Genomic DNA, 23,437 nt, shown 5'->3' with positions numbered 1-23,437 from the left:
CAGATGTTGATTACACGGCAAATAAATAAAGTTTGTTTTATTAAACTAACACAAACTTGCCTTTGAATACACATGTAACATGGACAGTGATTATGACCTGGCCACACACTGAGAACTATGGATGTTCAAAAGCAAACAATGCATTTTTTTTAAATGTCATCACAATATATTTAATCATATTTATAAAATAATTTAAAGTGTATAACATGTTTGTCTTAAATCATTGTATTAAAACACTGCTGAACAATTAGTTCACAAATATTGTACCCCGTTACAATGTTCCATAAAAGTTTAGGAAAAAACCTTTAATTAAATAGTTTTTATTGATCATTAATTGTTAAATATCATCTGCCACTTCGGTGTTTTGGCAATCATTTCAACACTTTTACAAAGCGTAAATGAGGTGTTACCTTTTAACAAACACCAGAAAGGTTTACCTGTCACAAATGTTGTCAAATAGTTTCAATATTTAGCATAGTGTACATAGCTCGGTGAGAAGAGACGCAACCGATTTTGGAAGAAAATGTTAAACTACTACAGCTTTATTTGTTTCCAGTGATTAAATGTGAATAAACGGTGATGTTTAAAAAAATCTAAGTAAGCTGCAATACACAACAATAATATGAGTGCCCAGAATGATCCTTAGCTTCAGTTAAAACAACTCAAATGTGTATCCTTACTGATTAAGTATCCAGAGGTCACGTGACCCAACATGAACAAATCCTGGTGAGGCGAGGCCCAAACACAAATCAACACGAGTTACTGTTTCTAAGCAATTCAGCATCTTTTCCCAGCACAGCTTTTGTTTTAACACATTTCATCAATTAGATTGACACCTATCATTTCTTTCAATTACATCCACATGTACAAAGTGCATGTGTGGGGCATGTTATCTGACAGTGCTGTAAGCCCAAACAAACACACTCCATCACAGCATGTTTTAACCCTAGGTTTTAAACAGATAAATACAAACCTTACTTTCACACATCTCACAGTGCAAACAAAACACTCAACCTTGACATAACATAACCTTTCTTTGTGATTTTAAACTGATGAAGGGTAAACAATGCAGACCAATAGATACAATACACACATACAGTTTACTGGTGGTTATATGACAAAGAAAATCCCTTATCCTTCTAAGCTGATCAGGCCTGTAACATATGAGCTGGACTCCTGGCTCGATAATTGCATTATACATGGCATCTAATTAAATGTCCATAAGCAGGGAGATCCAGGAGTAGACGTGTGTGTGTGTGTGTGTGTGTGTGTGTGTGTGTGTGTGTGTGTGTGTGTGTGTGTGTGTGTGTGTGTGTGTGTGTGTGTGTGTGTGTGTGTGTGTGTGTCAGAGATTTGGGTGTGTGTATGTTTGCGTACTGGGCCCCTCAATCCCATGTTCCCGGAGGGAAAACGCTGCAATCACTCCATTAGCGAAAGAGGGATGCTGGGAGAAAGCAGAGGGAGTAGGAGAGAGGGATGTGGGGAAGGAAAGGAGGGAGGGAGGATGGAACACAGCTGACTTGGCCAATAACAGCAAATGAGGTTAGATACAAGCAGAGAGGGAGGCAGGGGGGGTCAATGAGCGTAGAGGACATGGACACAATGACTAGAACATGGGATGGGAGGAGCAAGGGAGGGAGGTGAGTGACAGCAGATAAAGAGGAGTGGGAACAGGGGGGGGGGGGGTTGAAGTGTAAAAACAGACAGATGAGAGAGTGAGAGAAATGGAGACAGAGGAGACAATCAAGGTAAGAAAGGCAGGATTAGTGACGGGTCAGATATGGCTGCAGAGTGTTCAGTCGCTGCCAGACGGCTTATTGTCTCAGGTTCTCCTCTCACAACAACAGCACACTCACGTAGTGGAAATGTGAGGAACCAGATATACATGTGCAAAAATCGCATGATTTTAATGTAAGAGCATGTAAGCACACACACACACACACACACACACACACACACACACACACACACACACACACACACACACACACACACACACACACACACACACACACACACACACACACACACACACACACACACACACACACACACACACACACACACACACACACACACACACACACACACACACACACACACACACACACACACACACACACACACACACATCAAATATAGATTGTTAACACATTACAAGGTCATGGCACCGCGTGTAAACTGAAACTAGCCCTTGTGGGGAAACACACTGCAGGATCGTTGGCCTTTAATCGACCTAATTGATCACATGAGGGATTTAAAGGCAGTTTGTTTTTAAATACATCTGAGTACACAATTGTGCAGACTAGTTCTATGTGCATTTGTAGTTACTCATTTGAATTGACTTAAAATCAAGAAAATTAAGTCAATCTATTCCGTCATATATTTCTGTTTACAATTGTTTTACTGCTTTCAATTTGTTCTGCAAATCATTTTATTATTCTTTTTTTTATAACATCTTCGCTTTTTTCCATGATCTAAACATGGACATGGAAGACAATTAATAATAGATTGGCTTCTTTTCATTGTGTTTCTACCATTTATGATTTTGTTAGCTATCTAATGGATAAAATGGCCTCCGACTGGTCAGCTCCGTATCTGGGCAGACATTTTAGGAGAAACACACAAGCCTGAAATCTATATGGCTGGATCAATATGTCACAGAGGTTACTGCGGGCACCACAGTTGACACTGTTGAGTAAACAAACTAGGGGAATTGATGTGAAATTGTTAAAAATGACCCCAATAATGCTACAGAATGGATTTCCTTTAATCATTGCATTAATTCTGAATGACTGGGCTGTGTGTGTGTCTGTTTACAGAAGCAACAATAAAGCACTCATATAAGCCACAAGAACAGTCTAATAATCAAAAACCAGAGAAAGAAAGAAAGATATAGAGACTCAGAACGGCAGGCTTCAATTCTTGTTCCTCACAACGCAGGAGAGATTGATGGCTGCATTCAGGATTTCTACACACCACTAATTGGATTCACAGGTCATTAGATAAAGTACACGAGTGAGACGGTTACAGCCTAAAGACTGAGGGAGGAGAGAGAGGGACAGGAAAAAGGGAGAAGGGTGCGAGACGGGCAATATTGATGAGGTTGTTTGGTTCAGGACCAATGAAATGTCCTCCCTCTGTGCTGCGCCTCCAGAGGCCTGTTTCCCCACACAGAGGGGGGTTGATCGATAATTCGTGCAGAAGGAAAAAAGCGGGGGTTGGAGACAGAGCTGAGAGGATGGGAAATAAAGAGAGTGAGTTGACGTCTAATGCGTGGTTCACTTACACAGATCTCAAGTTGCCTGTTGTCTCTCCTTTTCAATATATTGTGGCAAGAGAAGGAAATGAGATTACACTGACCATTATGTGCCACAAAGAAGTGGAATGAGGGGGTGAACATGTTTCCCCCCCCACACTATGAAGTCTGTGCCCCTCTAGATGAAGGTTGGTCAGTTTATACCAACGTGTTCAAATACAACCTAAATAAGCCATCAACCAAAAAGAGGATTTAGCACTGGTCTAGTAAATAGAGATTGAGGTTAATTGTAGCTGCCATAGTGACAATCTTTTTATGATGTGTGCCCCAGCGACAGAGTGAGCTCATCTAGAAACACTGTACTTGTTTAGAGAGCCAGCGGGGCTTGTTGTTTTAACATAGGGGAACAAGGGTACAGTCTGCTCAAACACATACAGGCATGCAGATGGCTGTTCATTAATTACAGATGGATTGGGGGGGGGGGGGGCAATAAAAAGCGAGAGACGCTGACAGAGAAAGAGAGAAAAAAGAGAGAGGGGTCAGCTTGTATTCTCTCTCCCTCCCTGGACAATTGCCTCTGTCTGCCCCAGACCTCTCCTGGCACTCTTAATCAAGGTGCAGGTGCGTGGGGTTTTTGTGTGAATGTGTGTGTGTGTGTGTGTGTGTGTGTGTGTGTGTATGTGCGGCAGGAACACAAGGAGGGGTTCCTGCCGTCTTCAGCACTCTGTAGCAGCAATCCGATTAAAGCCCTGCTGCTGTGGGGCCTGGCTGTCCTCCCCTCTGCAGGGCCTCACGCTCACCTTAAAACCCCTTTACACACAGCCACTGCCCTGCACACATGAAACTAAAGCCTTTAAAACACCTACCTAAAATACACATACACACACATACACACACATACATACATATATATATATATATATATACACATATACATAGACTATTCCACCTTTTCCCAAAGTGGTGTGTATGTGTGTGTGGCCTCGGAGCTGACCTCCCATCATCACCCTGGCTGTTGGAAACCATTACTTTGGCCCCCTGGGGCCCGGCCGCCCCCTCACAGGGCCCTCTGCACTCTGCTTCGACAACCAATCTGTTAAAAGACAGAGAATGCTCGCCCCAGCAGGGTTGGGGCTTCATTTGGCAACATATCCAGTCTTTATTCCAAAAGTCTTTGCACATTAAATGGCAGCCACATTACTGCCAACCTGCAGCAAAATGTGTTCCGCATGCATGGCAGCTGGAAACCTTACAAAGCACCAATTAAAAACAATCAATTTAATGCCTCACGGGTAGGTTAACATTTGGTGAACCCTAGATGGAAAATGCACTCCGCCAAAAGAAACACTTGTATGGTTCCACTGACCTCTGTGGAAATCCAATATGGAGCCAACTATTTGTATTCGACATGTAAAATCACCCAGTTTGAGAATATAGCATTTCAAGATTATATATTGATCTAAGATAGTCTGAATGGCTTGCAGGTAGCTGTGAGACATTCATGTTTTCTATAGCAGGCAGGATGTCACCGCATTTCAGTTACATCCTTTTTCATCAGCATGAACAAAGGCAAATCTGTCGGCTGACCTCAAATGCAACTTCCCCTTTAGAAAACATTGAAAACGCAGTGTGGGAAAATCTATTTGTCTGTCTGCGTTTGTGTATGATACATGTTAGGTGTCCTATTGCAGAGGAAACAAAGAGCCACTTCACTAAAATGACTGAGCCTGATGAATAAGCCATCTTCTGTAGCAAATTAAAAACGAATTTCTTTCTTTATTCAGCAAGAGGCAATTTGGGCACATTAGGTTGTAAAAAAGAAATCAATAGAAATCTGGTGACGGTGTCTTTCGTTAAATCAATTAAGTGCATCGACAAACATCTTTATTTCCATTTCAGGCATTATTACACTGCCAGTGGATCGTAAAGGTGCTTAATATTCAAGCCTGATTCTCAGAGGGATTTCTTTCCACACAACCCTTTAAAAAAAAAAAAACTCCGGACACAAACTGATTATAAATTACATTTCACTATGATTTGTATTCTAATCAGTCTACAAAAATGTGGAACTGTGCACCAGAATCTCCTTATTACACGCCACATTGGAGCCCTGATATCTTCAGGAATTCTTGCTCACTAGGAAGAGCAGTGGTTTGTTTTCCAGCTTGTGACACGGATGGGTGAGCAGATTAGTGGTGAAACTGAGGCCAGTTCAAGGACACAAGGTCACAAAACCGGACACACAGGAAGTGAAGATGTACTCACCAGCTTGAAATCCTGAATGCTACAAATGAAATAGGGAGTGTTGGGCCGGCGACTTTCAATGTACACACAATCTGCAAGGGAGAGGAAAAGGGAAAATAGGTTAACTTGAAAGAAGATGTTCACACTTCCCAAAGCTTCCACATAGAGTCAGTAATAGATGATTTTGCTTGCCATTACCTCTGCTGAAAAGACACTTTTCTCCTCGAGTCAAATTCAATTGGAATGTGAGTAATAGGATTAAGGACTTTTGGAGCGCTACAAGGTTGCCTTTCCAAAGCAAACATTACGCCCAAGGGGAATTATGTTATTGTTCCACTTTTTATACACCAGTGAGTAATACTGGCTTTAACCCCGCCCCCTTCCTACAAAATGACATCTCCTGTCATCGCAGCTATACGGTACATGTTCAGCAACATTTTAGTTAGCTTAGCAATGAGACCCAAAAAAAAGAATTCACCTCAGGTTTTAAAAATGTTGCCAAATTACATAACCCTCCCAAGTGTTAAAGCAGCCCGCTCACATTGTACGAGAGGAGGTGGCCCTGGCCGGCTGTGCTGCTAAATTGAATGTGACTGGTGGTATGGCCAGGTCGCGAACCCTCATCCCCTTAACAAAAACATTCACGCTGCAGAGGACAAAAACACACAGCCACTTCTGTGGAGAAGAAAGGGACGGGGGGGTGGGGGACACGGCTAATGGTTACAGCTAAGCCTGCCACAGTACTTTCAAGAAACAGCCAAGGGTTAGAATTATTAGAGAAAAAGAGATTTGAATCCACAAAAGGCACATTAGCATAATAGTCTCCCATTCACCTTTTGCTTTTAGCTGAAACACAAAACCAGGCGTGATCAAACAAAGAGAAAAATAAAGATGTTTTTTAGTTTAAATAATAATCTGTAAAGGACAGTTCTTGTTTGTTTGACAGGAAAAGCATTTGAAAGCCACCGACACTTAATTGATTGAAATGTACAACACACATTGACCTTGCTTACAGATGGAAGCATTGCACCAAGCTATTTGACTACTGGTTTGGCCTGTTGTTGGTGCAGCAGAGCGAAGCACTCTCGCTCACATTAACAAACACACACACAAAAGGCCATAGAGACAGATACTATCTTAAGCTTCGTTTAAAAAAAGCTACCATAGGTAACATTTGCACTGACAACACAACGTGCCTGTGCTCATTTCACCCACACAAATGCTGAGCTGTTCCTTGCACAAACACTCGGCTCCACTTTCCCTAACAAAAGATGAGCAGCCAAGCTTTTTTCAGAGACTGACAGTGCCATCATCTGTTATTTATTTGCTTGTGTCAACAGAGTTATCGATCTGGCTGTGGTTTATCTTACCGCTTGCAGAGGAAAAGAGGGGTAGCAAAGATATTAAATGGCTCTGACACCCAAGATACCATTTGTAGAGGGGCTGCTGTGTACGAGTGCATCTGTGACATCATGGCCTTTGTTTTTGAGAGCGTGTGTGTGTGTGTGTGTGTGTGTGTGTGTGTGTGTGTGTGTGTGTGTGTGTGTGTGTGTGTGTGTGTGTGTAACCCCAGGGTGGGCTTGTTATCTGCTGTGGGCTGAATGAGCTGTTCCAAGGGGAGGGGGGGTTTATTGCCCTTGCTGGCTCTGAGTGACGCATTATATCTCTCTCACTACTGCCCTCTTCTCGCTTTACCATCTCCCTCCTTTTCTCCCTCCTCTACACCATCCCTGGAAGTCATTTACAAGATAACATGAATGAAAATATCCATCAGTGCTATTGTGTGATCTTTGAGCAACAGTAGTGTGGTGTGTGTTAAGAGAGACGGAGAGAAGCGGATAGAGGAGGAGGGAGCAATAAGAGGGGGAGGGGGAGGGCTGAGAACAAAAGAGACTAATCTAAATGAGATGACATGTTTCGGAGGAGTCAAATCGAAGGAATTAGGGTTTAGTGTCCCTTCACCTTGTCGGCACATTCATTTAGAGGGGCCAGATCTCTGTGTCTGCACCCCAGAGCGCACCACCAGGCATAAAGAGTTGACTGCGAGAGTGAAAAAGAAAGGTGGTGGGAAAAAAGAGAGAGCGGTATCTAGTTGAATCAGCACACAAGTCTATTCTTCCAACGTCAAGAGCACATTTTGAATTCATTCTGGGCACTAAAAAGTACCTCAAGGGTATTTCTCTGAAAACGACTAGAACGTGAATCTCTGTGAATGTGAAAGTTAAAAACCCATTAATGCACCAGACTCAGCCGTTCGAACGAAAAGGAGGCAACGGAGCTCAGGGAGGTTTGGCGGGGTGAGGGTGGAGGGGGGGAGGCTTGTCGAAGCGGGCCACAGGGTTTCTCCGGGGGTCTGCCTTGCTTGTTAGACATTCCTGCCATTTTGTGCATTTGGAAGTGGGTCTCCTCGCTCAAGTGGAGAAGAAGTGGAAAAGGGGAGGGACGAGAGGTGTGGTTGTGGCTGGGGTCTACGTGGGGGGATGGGCGGTTTTCTTTGGGGTTGAAGTGTGTGCTCGTTGGATGGATGTAGGCTTCGCTGTAGGAGGGAGGACCACAGCGGGGCCTTTGTAGTAGAGTGCTCTCACTCCCTCTGCAGCTGTTAACTTCTTCTCCACCCCACGATCCACTGCCACCACCCAGACAGATCGAGAGCAGAGAAAGTTCAATACTTTGACACGGGGAGATAATCGTGATGCCAGTGGCACTGACACCTGATCCTGGCGGTCAGTGTTTCTCCAATTACATTGTCACTGCTGAGTTCAGACGACAGAATATTCATTGTTGTAACCTCATGACACACACACACACAGCAATTTTCTCAGCTGTAGCTCTTTGTTCAGCCAGCTATTCTCTCATGGCTGCCAAGCATGCCTAATCTAAAACACACCTAGCCTCAGCAAAAGAGCCGTGTCCTACTCTCTGTATCAAATAAATAAGATGCTGTTTCATTTGCTGCAGCGTTTCAGCGGAGGGGGGGGGGAGTTCTTAGATAATATCAGCCTTTTTTTTTTTTAACGAGGCGCCAACAATGGAAGAGTCACATTCTGAACACGATTGTAAATGCCAATATTTTGTAAACAGTGGTTGGGCGGGTGGTTGGTGCTGTGGGATGAGATCAGCTAAACACAGCTTGTTTAAGCCGGGCCTGCAGGTGGTTACTGTTAGCCATGAGGCAGGACGCACCTGCATTGTAAAAAAAGGGGTGCATGGCTCAAACTTGCAGAGCGCACACACATACAGTGAAGTAGTGCAAGGCTTTAGCAGAGCTACCCCCTTGAGTGTACTGATCCTAAAATTAAATAGCACAAGGAATGCAATAATGGAACCACAGGGGTGTGAGGGGACTGGAGGGCCAAGATACAGAGAGCATGGCCCAAAGACGGAGACTGGTGTTATTACTGATCCAGCAGCAGCTCTGGGAGGGAGACCGGCTGATGACCAAGGCTGCCTTGTGCCACTTCCTGCTGGGCCGGTCCCAGTGGGGGAGCGTGACAGGCAGTCAAGGCCTTGAGGCACACGGACACTTTGATTCGTTCCCAACTTTCCTTCCTCTCTCCTCAGCCACAAGCCCAACAACTCTCGCTTCTTCACACTGGAAAAGCAAGAGGGAAATACCTGGCAAGCGATAGCATCAGCTCTCTACAATAGGGCAGGCCTACAGCTGACTGAGCTCCTAAGGGAGAACAGAGGCTCTTTGACAATCCCCCCCTCTTCTTCCTCTCCTTTCCCTCTCGGCTAGCCCACGCTTTCTCATTTAGCAGTCGGCAGGTGGTTGGATTTCACTAAAAAGCCCTTTTCACAGAGTCTCCAGCGTATGGAGAGATGAGAGAGCAGAGAGGGCTTTTAAAAATAGATCGCTTCAGTTAGCGACATGCTACAGATTCACACTGCTATTTCTTAATATGAGATGACTCCAAGGAATTTTCCCAATTGTTAGCTTGACTGTAAACATAGCTAGCCTTTTTAGCACACTGGATGTGCAATGCTAATTGAGCTCCAGCCTACGGTGTCTTGGCTCTTGAATAACCGATCCAACACATACTGAATATTTGACAGGCTTCTCAAGAGGATCTGTACTGAAAATGTGTTGTGTTCCCATGAAATTGTTTTATTTTACTCTGAATAGAACATCCATCGGAAAAAAGGCCCTTTTGAGGTTTCAATTCTAGGGTACATTCATTATAATTCACGTTTAAAAAGGTAAAGGTCATTGTGCTCCAAATGGCATAATGTAACGATATCTAAAGGTTTGGTTCTAGAGCAACAGCAGAGAATAGGTCAGTCAGCTAAGCCCCTATGCTGGCTGTCCTGGTAAAGCGAGACACTTGAAAATGCTATTGTATTATAAACAATTTATATTGGAAGATGTAGTTTGGTAGAATAAAAACAATTCTAACATGAGTAATGTTTAGAAAAAGGTGTGTTGCTTATCGTAACAACTGGGTTTGGAAACATAAATTAATCTTTTTCAAATGTAGTTTTTGCACCTCAAGTCATGTGAGGTCTAGTTTCATTATATTCAATGAAAGATAGATATCTCTACGCCTCATACTCTGCAACTTACACCAAAACAAACTAGATTGATAAAGAGCACTACAGGTAAGAGGAAGAATACGCATTTTAAATGTTAGGATGAACTGATCCTTTGAAGAAATACTCCCCCAACCCTTTGTCCCAAGCGTCTGAATGTCCCCGCCTATCCAAATAAGCAGTCAAGGCGATAATCATTATATATGACGTGAGGAAAATTACAGCCGACATATATTAAAAAAAGAAAAAAGCAAATACACAAAGAACATGGCAGGTTTGTGTGACTGCCAACAATTGGTCCTGAGTTAGAAGAAAAGGAGGAGGGGGGGGCGCTGGTTATCTAGCTCTACATGTGTGACAGACATACTCCTGCTACACTGTGAGCGTACACACACACACACACACACACACACACACACACACACACACACACACACACACACACACACACACACACACACACACACACACACACACACACACACACACACACACACACACACACACACACACACACACACACACACACACACACACACACACACACACACACACACACACACACACACACACACACACACACTCCCCAGGGTTCTGTGGTGGCTGCGGAAAGAAGCGCCAGCTGTCCACATCAACTGCTCCCCCAACACTCATACACACAAGGTGTTTTTCTCAGACTAGCTCTGTATAATACACTGCACTACACTAACCTATCACTTTCAAAGAAGAAATTACTGAATCCAATCAAATCTTGTCATTATCTCCCTGAAAGTAAGTGGGCCGGCTGAGGCAGTAGTGTTGTGTGACATAAAAGCGAGGTAAAGGGGCAGAAGGAGTGGGGGGGGGGGGGGGCAGGTGGTTTCCATTAGCTCTCTCCATTTTAAACAGAGCAGCCAGCCAGTCAGTTAGGAAGGAAGGAGACATGCTATGGCAACCAGCCGCCTGCAGAGCCAGGCAGAGTCCTGCTGCAGTGGAGAGAAGGGATGAGCAATGTGTTTAGTGCTGTGCGTGCTGGACTGAGCCTGTGTGTGTTGAAGGAGTGTGCTTGTTATCGATATGAAGCGTGTCTGTGACTGTTATAAGCACGCTGGGAACGCGTTTGTGGGAGCATTTATACTGTTCAATGTGCAGAAATACTGCTTATCAGAGTACCGTGTATTTGTTCGTCTCTTTGCTCCTAGGGTGTCTCATATTGATCCTCCCATGGAAGTGTGTATAATCTCCAGAGAGGGGATCTATAATATGGGGTGGGGGGGCGAGTGCAGAGAAGAGGCTCTGGAGGTGCCTGGCCGGTCCTGGGGAAGTGGAGAGAGCTCAGCCACAGGGGAAACATCGATTAGGCATGTCTGTTTCCCCCGCATCAGGCTGTTCACCTCAGCACCCGGCCGTACCATTGTCCCGGGACAGAGTCCGCTGGACACCACCCCAGACACACTCCTCCATCCTCTCATAACAGCAGCAGAGCTACAGTTAGCTGCAGGTCTAGCTATTGGCTGATTGCACGTCTCCTTCCAGCCTTCCTCCTCCAATCGATGTGCACTAAGCCGCCTGAAGCCATCTTCAAGGGATAGAAAGACTGAGCAGAGAGATTGGAAGGTGGCTGGAGATTGGGAGTGTGCAGACCTTTTTCAATAGCAGCCTAACTGTTATTTATTTTGTAATGACATGGGCCTGTATGTTTTCAAAACTCCCTGACACAAAAGCAATCCAAACAGTATTTTGGTTCACATTTTCTTTCCTTTTCTACATCGCTTATCATTACTGACTTCTTCCCTCTCCCCCCTGTCTGGGGTGGTGCAAATCCCTCTCCAGGGGTGGTTAGTTTTACATATTGTGTGTCACTAGACGGCTATAAAGCGATTTAACATTTAGTAAAGCATAATCCATTGCAGGCTTTGTGCCTGCCTAAGCTGCACACATCAAATCTGATTGCAAGAAGGCTGCCAGCACTGACCAAGCAGGAGGAGGAAAACAGGCACTGCACACACACACACACACACACACACACACACACACACACATGCACACACACACACACACATGCACACACACGCACACATCTTATCACTTGAACAATGAACAGAGGAGACAGCAGGAAGTCAGTGGCTGAGGTGGAGGATCTTCGGCGTTGACAATAGGAGGTAAATTACAAACTAGTGTACTGACGATGGGGCCACCCACTACCCAATCCTGGCTCATCCCTAATCCAAACCAATCTAATAGCAGCTCCAGTCTTTGTGGCGGGGGCAGGCTGTGGCACTCGGCTGCTTTAGGCCTGTCTAACTAATTGAAGGAGAAGACATGAAACATAAATATTACCCATCAACCACACACTGTCAGTACTTTGTGCTTGGATGTGGAAATATAAATATTCGGCAGGGCTAATCCACCGAGACGCTTGACTTTGTTTATATGCCTTTTGAATGTTTCACTGATGTGACTGACTGCCTCCGTTTTTTTTTTATAACCCCCTCTCTCTACTCCCGCCTCTCCGCATGGTTAAGTATGAGACAAAGCGCCGGTGCTCTCTCTATTAAACATGAAATGCGGCGCAAGAAAATGCTTGAATGCAGTCAGTTGCAGAGAGTTACAGAAATAGCGAGGGAGCAACAACAACACTTGGGTTCAGTGTGACTGCTTGCTTGAGGACCTCCACTGATACCAGAGCAGAGATGATTTAGCCGACAAGATTACGCAGCTAGAAGGAGAGTGTGGGGTGGGGGGGTCAGGCTGTTTCACTGCACCTACTCCAAATTGTCTCTTTAGTTGTTGAAAAGAAAAAGCAGGGCTGAATCTTTGTGTGTATGGGTAGCTAGGTGGAGAAGAAAATCACCTCAGACACTGGCTGTAATTTTCTACATCTTCATATTAAGTACCAAAGCAATGTGGGCCGCCCCCTGCTACTTGACCTTTTGCTAGCTGCTAGATAAACGAAAAGGCTATGATGGCGGCAATAATTAAGTTGCAAGGTGGTAGCAGCGAGAAGCGTCTACACACACATGAATAGATATCCTGGCATACTCCTGGCAGTGAGTGTTGACATTCCCCTCGATAATATAAGCATTTTTTAAACAGTAGGTGAAAGAGAGGCTATGTTTACAGCTGCGGAAAAGGTTGGCCCTCTTTTTTGCATCAGACATAATAAAGACACTGCACTGCAGTTTAAACATCTCTACAGGAAACTAGAGTACAGGTTTGCCCCAGAGAAGCATTCTTTCAGTGAGTCAGATGCTGCTTGGATGAAATCATTATCATGGCTGTCGTCACTATCACATCATCTAGTGAAGCACCACTTTGCTTTATTGACTTAGGCTAAGACGAAGCAGAGACTGGGTCAACTTGAAATTGATTGCATGATGCATTGGCCTCTAGCCTGAGGGAGAGCTTCTGCTGGTAGAGAGCTGCTACTCTGGAGAAGCTGCGATAACTCTGCAGCGTATTGCAACTGAGATTTAAGAACATTCATTGAATTCTTAGGTATAACAAAGTTCGATATAGTGAATGGGATGTTAAGAAGTTGACTATCAGTAACATTACATTAGCCATGGCGAGGACTTACCTCCGGGTCTGTAAACAACATCGTCTTCTGTGATGAAGGAGGTGATTTCTCCGTTTTCTGTGCGCTCGTAGCGTGATTTCTTTTTAGGCGTCTTCTTCTTGCCTTTCTTGCCGGCCTCCTCGCCCATGCCGTTCACTCCACCTGGGGTGCCATTTTCGTTGTCCTCATCCTCACTGTGGTCGCTCTCTGCATAGTTCTTGGCCCCGCCTTCCAGGGTACAGCTGCGTCGGGGCCTGGAGCTCTCGCTCTCACGGTCGGCGTCCAGCCGGCGAGACTTGCCAGACTCTCTCTTGTCCCTATCCCTGTCTCTATCTCTGTCCCGCTCTTTCTCCCTCTCCTTCTCTTTGTCGGCCGTCATGATCCGCCACGTGCCTTCCTCAGTCCTCTCACGGCTGGGCCTCCGTGAAAGGTAGACTGTGAGCCTGGGCTTCAGTCTTCTGAATTTACCAGTCAAATCCAGGGAAAATTTGGCCACACCAACAACCCCAGTGTTTCAGAAAAGCTGTGGACAAGAGAAAAGGACAATTAGCATATATCCATGTCAAAAACCACTATCCTTACAGTTAATAAGCTACAATTAGAAATGCTTGTTTTGTGCTGGTGGATATCTTTTTGTGGGTGAGAAATACAAGATTAGTTCCCAGAGATCAGGCAGCTGTGCTGACTCTTCTCAACATCACAGTGATTGTTGGCACTCCCCTCAACAATCATGTATACTCTGGAGAGCACTGAGTAGCTTTATCAAAGAACAGCATCTCTGAGCTTCCTGCTCAAACAGATTTCAATTCTTCCAGAGAGGCAGTAAAACAGATTTATTAAAGGGTAGAAATTGTATAAAAAAAATATGAGAAAAACCACAACGACAAGCGCTGTAACACAATAAGCTTAAGGGAAGTCGTAAGTGAATAAGCATAAAGAGCTAGTGCTGCATTGAGGATGAGGCTGGCAGCCAATAGAATTCCTCAGAGATAACGTGTCGAGGGGCTTTTCGCACAAGACTCTGCTTGTCGTTTGCAATGCCACAGGAGACGCAGCATAAAACTCAATGACGGAGTTAACTGGCTAGCTTCTCTGCAGACCATCTGTGATGACACCAGGCTCAATTTTTACTCATCTGTGCACGTGTGTGTGTGTGTGTGTGTGTGTGTGTGTGTGTGTGTGTGTGTGTGTGTGTGTGTGTGTGTGTGTGTGTGTGTGTGTGTGTGTGTGTGTGTGTGTGTGTGTGTGTGTGTGTGTGTGTGTGTGTGTGTGTGTACTCTGGCTTACTGGACTGAACCCCACCCCACCCCACCCCACCCTCCTCCCTGGCTGACAGTCACCACTGTGTTAGTATAAAGTGACAGCTCTGGAGGGAAGAATACAGCAGTCCGCTGGGTAAGGAAAGGGAGAGGGGAGAGGCTGAGTCAGTCATTTACCACGGCCGGTCTGCTGCCATTTTCAGCTATCGTAAGAAAAAAGGAACCCAGCTACTGCTCTCTCACGCCATAATGAAATCCTCCATAAACAGTGAAGTCGGAAAAGCTAAAACAGCACGCCTTCTGCTCCACACTGCCCAATCACACTGTGCCTACAAGGGAGGCTTCTCATTTACTGCCAGTGTTTACCCCTTCACCCCCACCGCAACAAATTAACTAGAAATAGTTATTACAGCCCCCAGAGGGATCAGACCAGGCAATCAGCACTACGTTACCATGGTGGTGATAGCCGGGTTGGAGAGTGAAAAAAAGGGGGGAGGGGGGGTAATTGAGCCAGGTAGCAGACTTTGAGTGAAAATGACACATCATGTCTGCAAGTGCATTTATTGAGAGGACTCTCACAAAATGTGTAATGATAGAGGGAAAGAAAAAAGGTAGAAGAAAGGATGTTGGCACACACAGAGACACACGTATCCACACACAATGAAGGGCGTTTGACTACAGCGCTCCTCAGCAGCGGGTGCTGTCATCTCGTGAGCAGACACCAACTGACAGGGCAGCTGCTCTTGTCGTCGGCTTCAACACAAACACCGGGCCTGATTAAACCGCAGCCTCGTCACAGCCCCATTAATCACCTAATGATGAGTTACCACGGCGACCACTGGGCTGCCAGCATATACACACACACACACACACACACACACACACACACACACATTTGTACACACCGTGGACGTGAGGGCTCGAGAGTTTTCATGCATTGTGTAAGGGCGGACACACGCACACATGGCAGATATACACCTCCATTGGTGTGCCAAAATACATACTGTGCCCCCTCCTGTGTCCATATCCAGCAGCATGCCTGGGAGGTGTGAGGAACATGAAAACATTGATGAAGGTAACATTTGATAGCACAGTTCTAATCCTGGGAGCTGCCAGAATCTGTGTATGAGCTAAGCACCTCTTCTTCCCTCTAATCAGTAACATAAGCCTCTTCCAGCGAGAGCAACGAGGACCCTGAACTGCTAAGGATGGAGGGCTGGCCCGCTTTCCTTTGATGTTGTGGACTGCTAAAAGCCTCCATAAGTATCTTTACAATCTAGGTGCTATTAGTTTGCATCTGGATACACTTTACACAACTGCCTCATTACAAAGTCTGTATATCCAATTACCTTGCTGACGTTAACATGATTGTACTTACAAAATTCCTCATACGGACATGCGCTCGCTCTTAATTGTCTTTTACTAGTCAATTAACATTATGTCCCAGTGTCTGTGGTTAATTTGTTGCACATCAGTAGCTGTCGTCTGATGCAGATAAAAGAGCAAGTTGCAAAAACAAACTGCGTGAGTAAAAAGGAGTGACTCAGTGTGAAGTGAAGTGGTAACACTGTGGCAATGAAAAGTCATAATGTATTGATGGCTGACAGGGAAGAAAAGAGAAAGTGAGACAGAGAGAGAAAGCGAGGGGGAAGGCTCTCCACCCACAGCCGGGGAAACAAAGTGCTCAGTAGAAAGCAGCGCTGGCTGCCGGGCCGATGAATAACGCTGCGAGGGGGCAGGTGAGGCTTGGAGCTATTACACATCAATCACTGGGCCAGGACCCTTTGAAAGATACCAGCTGTCTTAATGGAAAAGAGAAGGAGGGGGTAGTGGCTGAAGAGGGGTTCAGGGGGTCTCAGGCAACGTCACCCTAATCCACAATTTACATTACTGCAATGGTGTCAAGGACTAGCAGCCAGCAGGACCCTGCGCAAATACATTTCTCTTTTCCAAGGCTGTTTAAATGAGACCTCTGGCCTGAAAAACCACACCGTTTGTGGCTCGATTAACACATCATCCCCCACAATGGCCACACAGCAGCTTTCTGTTACTAAACACAGCCAGTTTGTTTTTGCTCTCTCTTCATTTTCTAAACAGCCTTTTGAAAAGCTATGTTTTATTCATTCCAATCACTCCCACATTTACCCACATCCAAGCTCATCGCTTAAGTTTTAATCAAAACCTGTCCAAGGATAAACATCCAAATGAACACGCTTTGCATCAGTACCTATAGAGCCGTAGTGCTTTTTTTTTTTATTTGTATCCTGCCAAATCTTTGTAATTGATTATCTTGGATCGAAATGTGCACATATTGGACATTATTTCATAAAGCATTATATAAAACATATAGAAATGTCTACATTTAAATGCAAAATAGATTTTAACAACAATGTCACCCACCCAGCGATCCAATGGGTTTAGGGAGAGTCACTAAAGAAGTCATTCATGGCATATTCAATTGGAGAATTATGAAGTAGAAAATTCAAAATGTGATTTAGGGTGGGCTTTGCAAAAGGATTTGAATGAAATTCTCGCCTGAATACAGATTAGAGGAGAACAATGTTAGCATGGATATACCAGGGTTATTAACAATGAGGGCAACTCAAATTGATCCGAATAAACCAGCCAGATCCTCAGCAGTGCACGGATCCTAGCTGTGGTGATGTGGAGCTGCAGCAGGTTTTTATCAGCTCCAATCCATTACTCAGTAAGACCTAATCTAAGCTGCCATCCCAGCCCCTCAGAAACAACAGCACAGTGAAAGGCTCAGCTGGAGGCGAGGGGTAGGCCACTTCACGAGGGATTCTCTGTGGTCTCTGCACGCTGCCTGCTTTGTCTTACCTGCTGCAATCATGGCCTACTCTATTCTCCGAGGCCATCTCTGTTTTAGTTCACATTGGCAGGGCAAAGACAATTGTCTGCTCCACTTGTTTTTCAATTCACTGATGAGTAACTAAATCTTTGTTCCCTCTGCTAAAGCAGTGCTCACAAAGCATCTATTTTTAGTCGGCATCCGGGGTTAGTTTAGTAGGTAAAAGCCACGCTCGAGAAAAGATTGCTTGGGGCTTTCCAACATCAACATTTAAACCTGCCTAGAGAATACCACGGTAAAAGGAAAAGCTTGGCTGCACGAGAACAGATTCTCATGCACTATGACACCGTGTGCAACAATAAACTATCACTGTCTAGAAACATAAGGACAATATACAAAATCTCCCTGGGCAGAGAATAGCTTTAGTTACATTCTTTCTTCAATATAGCAGGATACCAATATGTCTAACATATTCTCTGTCCAACAGTCCACAGATACTTTCAACCACAGACACGAGGATCAGACTCAGCGCTCCACAGGCTTTAAGCCTTCCCTCCATCTCTAAAGGAAAGCTAAATCCTCCTCTAGTCCCTGTTTGTGTGCTCTCTCTGAGAGCTCCAAATGGCCCTGAGGGGGCCCCTCCACAACCCAAGGTGTCCATTATCTACAGGGTGTGAGCAGGACTTCATTTCGCAGCCTAATACCAGCTACTTGAAGACGCAGTCCCTCTCAGTCTGGCAGGAGGAAGCTGAAGGCTATTTCAGCAGCTCTGACTGCTTCACCGGGCATCATGTTTAGACACGGCTCCTGAGGGAAATGCCAGGGTTGTCTATTGTCAACCTTCCCTTTTCTTTTGGACGAGGCACTCCTGAGAAATGTAATTGTGAGCCGGCCAGTAAAGGACCTCTCCCAATGTGTCATTGATAAGAGAGGCAGCAGAATGTGAGGTATGTGGCGGCACACAGCGCTATCATGAAGGTGGCTATTCATTGAGTTTGCCTGTAGATCTGTGGGCTGCTTATTTTGCAGTGTGAATAAAGTGTCTGATTTGAAAGGATTTCTAGTGTCTTTTACCTCCCAAGAGGCACTGACGATTTCATTTTTTGGTGAATGATCCTGTTGTAATGGAAACGTACTCAGAGGTAAAGCTGGGGTCAGGAGAGATATAAATACGCACTAGGGACACATGCAGGCCTGACTTGCACTTAAATATCTGTATCATATATGTTTCTTCGTGCATTTATCTCTATAAAATGGAGCAGAGCTGTGAAAGAGGGAGGGGAAATTGAGTTGCATGATATTTTCTCAATCAGATGTGTATAGTTAAAAGATTTACTGGGAAAGGGGGGGGGGGAGCAACAGTGATTTTGTCGTATGTTGGAGTGAAAGGACTCTTGAGATTTAAGTATTTGAGCACTCAATCATGCACCACTTGCACTGATATTCTGCAATCAAACATCCCCACTCTTCTTCCAAGCTCTGCTTAATGATCCTATCAGTCAGTTCGACTCCAACTGGTAGTCTAAATGAGCGTGGGTAAGGAGGAAATGTGTTCATATGGCTGCTCTATATCCTCCAGCTCCTCTAATCACTATGCCACACAGTGACGTTCCAGCACAGAAGCAAAAAGCAACATAAATAGATGAGTGACGGATAAGACAGCTCTGAGGTTTCAGACTGACAGCACAGGCAGGCAGGGGCACTGAAGGATGTCTTCAAGAACATTTACCAGAAACAAAGCCATTAGGTCAGCACACAAAACCATTTTTCCGCCTTAATTATTTAGCTATGTGGTGGCAAACTCTTCCCTGTTCTCGAGCAGATGGTCGGGTTGGATAAGGACGGGGAGGGGGGGGACGGGGGGGGGGGGGGGGGGGGGGACTCCCTCTATTCAATGTCTTATAATGATGCGAGCCAAAAAACACCTCCACCTCGAGATACCAAAGGATGGTATTACCTCTAATTAGGAAGGGCTATTATTTGATATGCAAACGCCTCTCATCAAAACACAAACTGAAACCAGACCAACCACGATTAACTGCCGTAGCAAAATCAACACAAAGGATTTTACCTCCTCTTTTGTTTGCCACCCTCCATGCTAATTTCAGCATTCTAGCAAGCAGAGCTATAACCCAACGAGTCCATGTGTGAGCACTGTAAATAGACAGCGTCAGTGAACCGGTTGGAGATGTGTTTGTTGAAGGAAAAAGAAAGCAGTCGGCGGTGGAGGTGACGAGGAGAGTGGAATATTCAGTGTAGCGTTCGGCCCTGTCATCCACCATCTCAGTCGTGCAGGCCAGTGATCCTAGGCAGAGGGATAGCACCCTCTGCAGTGTCTAAGGGGGGGGGGGGGGGGGGGGGTATAATGAATCATGAGTCTGTAGGGCCTCCATGAAACTAGCCACGCTACAGCTACAGACAGGTCTGTGTTGTAAATATTGCCTTATTCTGGATGCGTTTCCTCTCCCTCATCAAAAAGAGGAAAAAAAACAGCTAGGGGGAAGTGGCCAGGAGGAGTGATGAAAACGCTGCTGGAACAAGCAGGATCTGAGCTCAGAGCTCCCATATCCTCTGAGGACAGCTCATAAAACATGCAGTGACTGGGACTGGGCCTCTTACAGCAGCAGTGGCATTTTAGTGCCACACACCAACACACACGTAGGCTACAAATGCACACAATTCATTTTAAAGTGTCTGACCTGCATAGTTTACTACCTGGACCACAAGCAAATGCTTAGGTCTTACCTTAACAATACACAACAACTACAAAGGGTAACTATTTTCCATTAGCAGCAGGGGTCTAAAATAATAAGCTTTTAGGAACAAATGAGAATTGAGGCTAGAAATGACGCAGTGTACTGTAGTGATCCACAGATTAACTCTGCCTGTTCATGTGTGAAATGGAGACTTGATCCCTGACTGATAGTGAGCTTTGCCTTAAGCAAACACAAGCTGCATATTTGTAATCTTTACAAACACATTCCAACTGCAATATATCGGATTACACATTGCAATTGTTCACTGTGTAACAAAAGTGGCACATTCAAAATGCTGCCCGACACAATGTAGCTGTCTAAAGGCCTGGTGCCAGTTTTTAAAGTGAAGGTGAACGCAGTCGGCTGTGAGGCTGAGCTGCTGTGAATAAGCCTCAGATATTCCTGGAATGTTAATGTTAGGCTTTGACCATGGCAGCCTCTCCAACTTCACCTCTCATCACCGGGCCATTAATAACAATGAAAATACAACTTAGGCCTGTCTATGTCAATAACACTCACTTTTTAAATATAGAAAATATAAAATAAATGATTTTAGGAATAAAAAAAACGAAGAAGAAATACATTGATAGCGCCGGAGTAACTGCACTCAATTACCACGACGTTATGAGACACAATTGTTAACTAATCCCCTGCTTGCATTGTGTTTAAGCACACCATATGCTGTGCTCGTGCATAGGAAATCAGCCTCCGGTGCTTCTGCCATCGCAGTCGCTTAGTGGAAATCTAGGAGGACACCTTTGTGGAGCTACAGCCTTGTTAAAATAGCTTCCCACTGCATCTGCAAGCTTATAAAAAGCCACTGAGCATATTTACTACAGTACAGCATTCATCCAAGTGTACACACGTGTCAATCTAAACTGTGTAGGCCATTGACACGCACACTTACAAGCATACACATACATATATAAACAACACAAATCTGCTGCTGCTGAGCAACTGTATTTGCAGTGCAGGTCAGACTATGTGCTCAGCCAATAAATGGCTGGAGTGTAATGTGCCTTGACCTTCTATCTTTCTTTCAGCAGCTCCTCACATATATTGCTGTCTCTCCTCATATATCACTCGGGCAAATGGCGCCCTTCACCCTGCTCCCTCCTGTCCCCTCCTTAAAAGGCTGAGGGGACATCCTGCTGTACTCAACTGACAGCTCTGGCAGCTTCCTCACCGAGCACAAGGGGAGGGGGAACAAGGCTCGTCGAGGGGAAATGCTGCAATGAATAATTATGTTTCATAACATGCCCCACCCCTCCCTCCCTTATTTGCATCAAACAATAATTAATGGGGAACAGGGGGCACCGAAGAGTCTGCTTTTCCGCTTTCCAGAACAAGAGGGTCAATATGCCCTTCAACCCTTTTGTCTCTGCTCATCGTCAAAGCCTGAGACACCTCATCCCTCTAAAGAAACATGCTATTCGCTTATTTATGATACTAGTTGCTCTGCTGGAGAGAAAAAGGCAGCAGTCCTGCTACTCTCAGCAAAACTGTCCGGATCACTTCACGCAGCAGTTCACTACTTCCATCTCCACACCTCTTCTCAGCAGGCAGACTCAACAATTCAATAATGAATATGAAATGCCTCCTAATTGATGTCTATTGGAGTTGGAGTGGCCGAAAATACAGGCTATCGGACATGGGCTCGACTTGATTACGTTTTTGTTTCACGTATAAAAAAAAAAATCTCTGATCAGCAGTAGCAAAGCCAGTCCTGATCGAATTAGCTTTGCACTAAGAGCTCCATTGATCTTGGCACTCATCTGAGCAGATGAGACCCAGAGAGAAAGCCAGTAATCCAATAGCAGCGATGGGAAGTGCTTCAAGGACTATGCTGTGTTTACCCACCTATTTCCTACACAAAGAGGCAAGATGTTAGTGCACGCCAGTCACTGGTCTGATTGGAAACCACGGAGCCTTGGGAGCTCCGGTGAAATGAATAAGAGCCGCAGTGTGACCGAAAGCAAGGTACTTGAAAGCTGAAAGTAATTGCTTTCGCCATAGCTATCATGTAATGAGTAAACAGGATGAATCACGCGGAGCCAAGATCAGTGTTTAAATGAGCTCTGCGGTAACATTTGTGTCTTAATGTAGACTTCGCTTCATAATCCAAGCCAAAAATTCAAGGCAGACATCTATTTAAAAAGGGTGTATTCACTCCAATGTGAGGTTAGAAGAATCAATGTAGGGAGATCTGTCTTAACACTGTGATAACTTCATTGCGGCAAGCATTGATGCAAGCCTTCGTAATCAATTTTGCATGACATGAATGACATCAAACAAGAACCCAGAGGGCAGGGAGCATGTGATATGAAACGGAGCGAAACTAAGGTAGTGAAGGGCAAAATATACAGCTGTTTCGCTTGTGGAAATAGTTAAAGTGAAGTGCGCCTCAATAGAATTGGCGATGTGCATTAGCCGTCCACACACACACACACACACACACACACACACACACACACACACACACACACACACACACACACACACACACACACACACACACACACACACACACACACACACACACACACACACACACACACACACACACACACACACACACACACACACACACACACACACACACACACACACACACACACACACACACACATAATCCATCAAGGATTCATGAGTGAATGCTCAGTAACACACTGAGTGCATTTCTCTGGCTCATATCACTGCAGCAAGAAAAGTGAGTGAGAACTCTTCAGCAGCCCACAGACACACCACAAACACACACTACTCTCATACCACACTAATAACCTTGGGCTGTCTACCAATGCCATGACTTTATGGAACAGTAAGGGCTCTAAATAGAAGCTCCATTTCTCACCAGCAGTCAGTAACAGCTCTAGTTCAGCCGCCCTGTCATTAAATATTTACCTTAGCAGAGTTGTCGATCGTACCAAGGTGATAATCATTAAAAAAAAATCTAAATCTGGGCGCTTGTTTCTGTCCAGTAAACCGCCTGTCTTCACCACTGTAGCAATAAGTACCCTATTTTTAAAAGATTATCTACAA

At 44.9% G+C, this 23,437-nt stretch overlaps 1 protein-coding gene across 4 annotated transcripts in view; it reads right to left on the bottom strand.

Moving 5' to 3' along the window:
* rerea (arginine-glutamic acid dipeptide (RE) repeats a) overlaps window positions 1–23,437 on the bottom strand; it is a 128,289-nt gene that overhangs the window by 60,500 nt on the left and 44,352 nt on the right. For all 4 annotated transcript variants that reach the window (XM_079674489.1, XM_079674490.1, XM_079674491.1 and 1 more), the window contains 2 exons: window positions 13,593–14,094; window positions 5,525–5,595 (listed from right to left, as the gene is read on the bottom strand). In XM_079674489.1, coding sequence (XP_079530615.1) covers window positions 5,525–5,595; window positions 13,593–13,950 — 429 coding nt within the window. In that variant the 5' untranslated portion in view covers window positions 13,951–14,094. The remainder of the gene's footprint in view (window positions 1–5,524; window positions 5,596–13,592; window positions 14,095–23,437) is intronic.

Source organism: Notothenia rossii (assembly GCF_949606895.1).
Source record: "Notothenia rossii genome assembly, chromosome: 4".
Taxonomy (NCBI): domain Eukaryota; kingdom Metazoa; phylum Chordata; class Actinopteri; order Perciformes; family Nototheniidae; genus Notothenia; species Notothenia rossii.
This window is presented reverse-complemented; position numbering and strand designations above follow the sequence as displayed.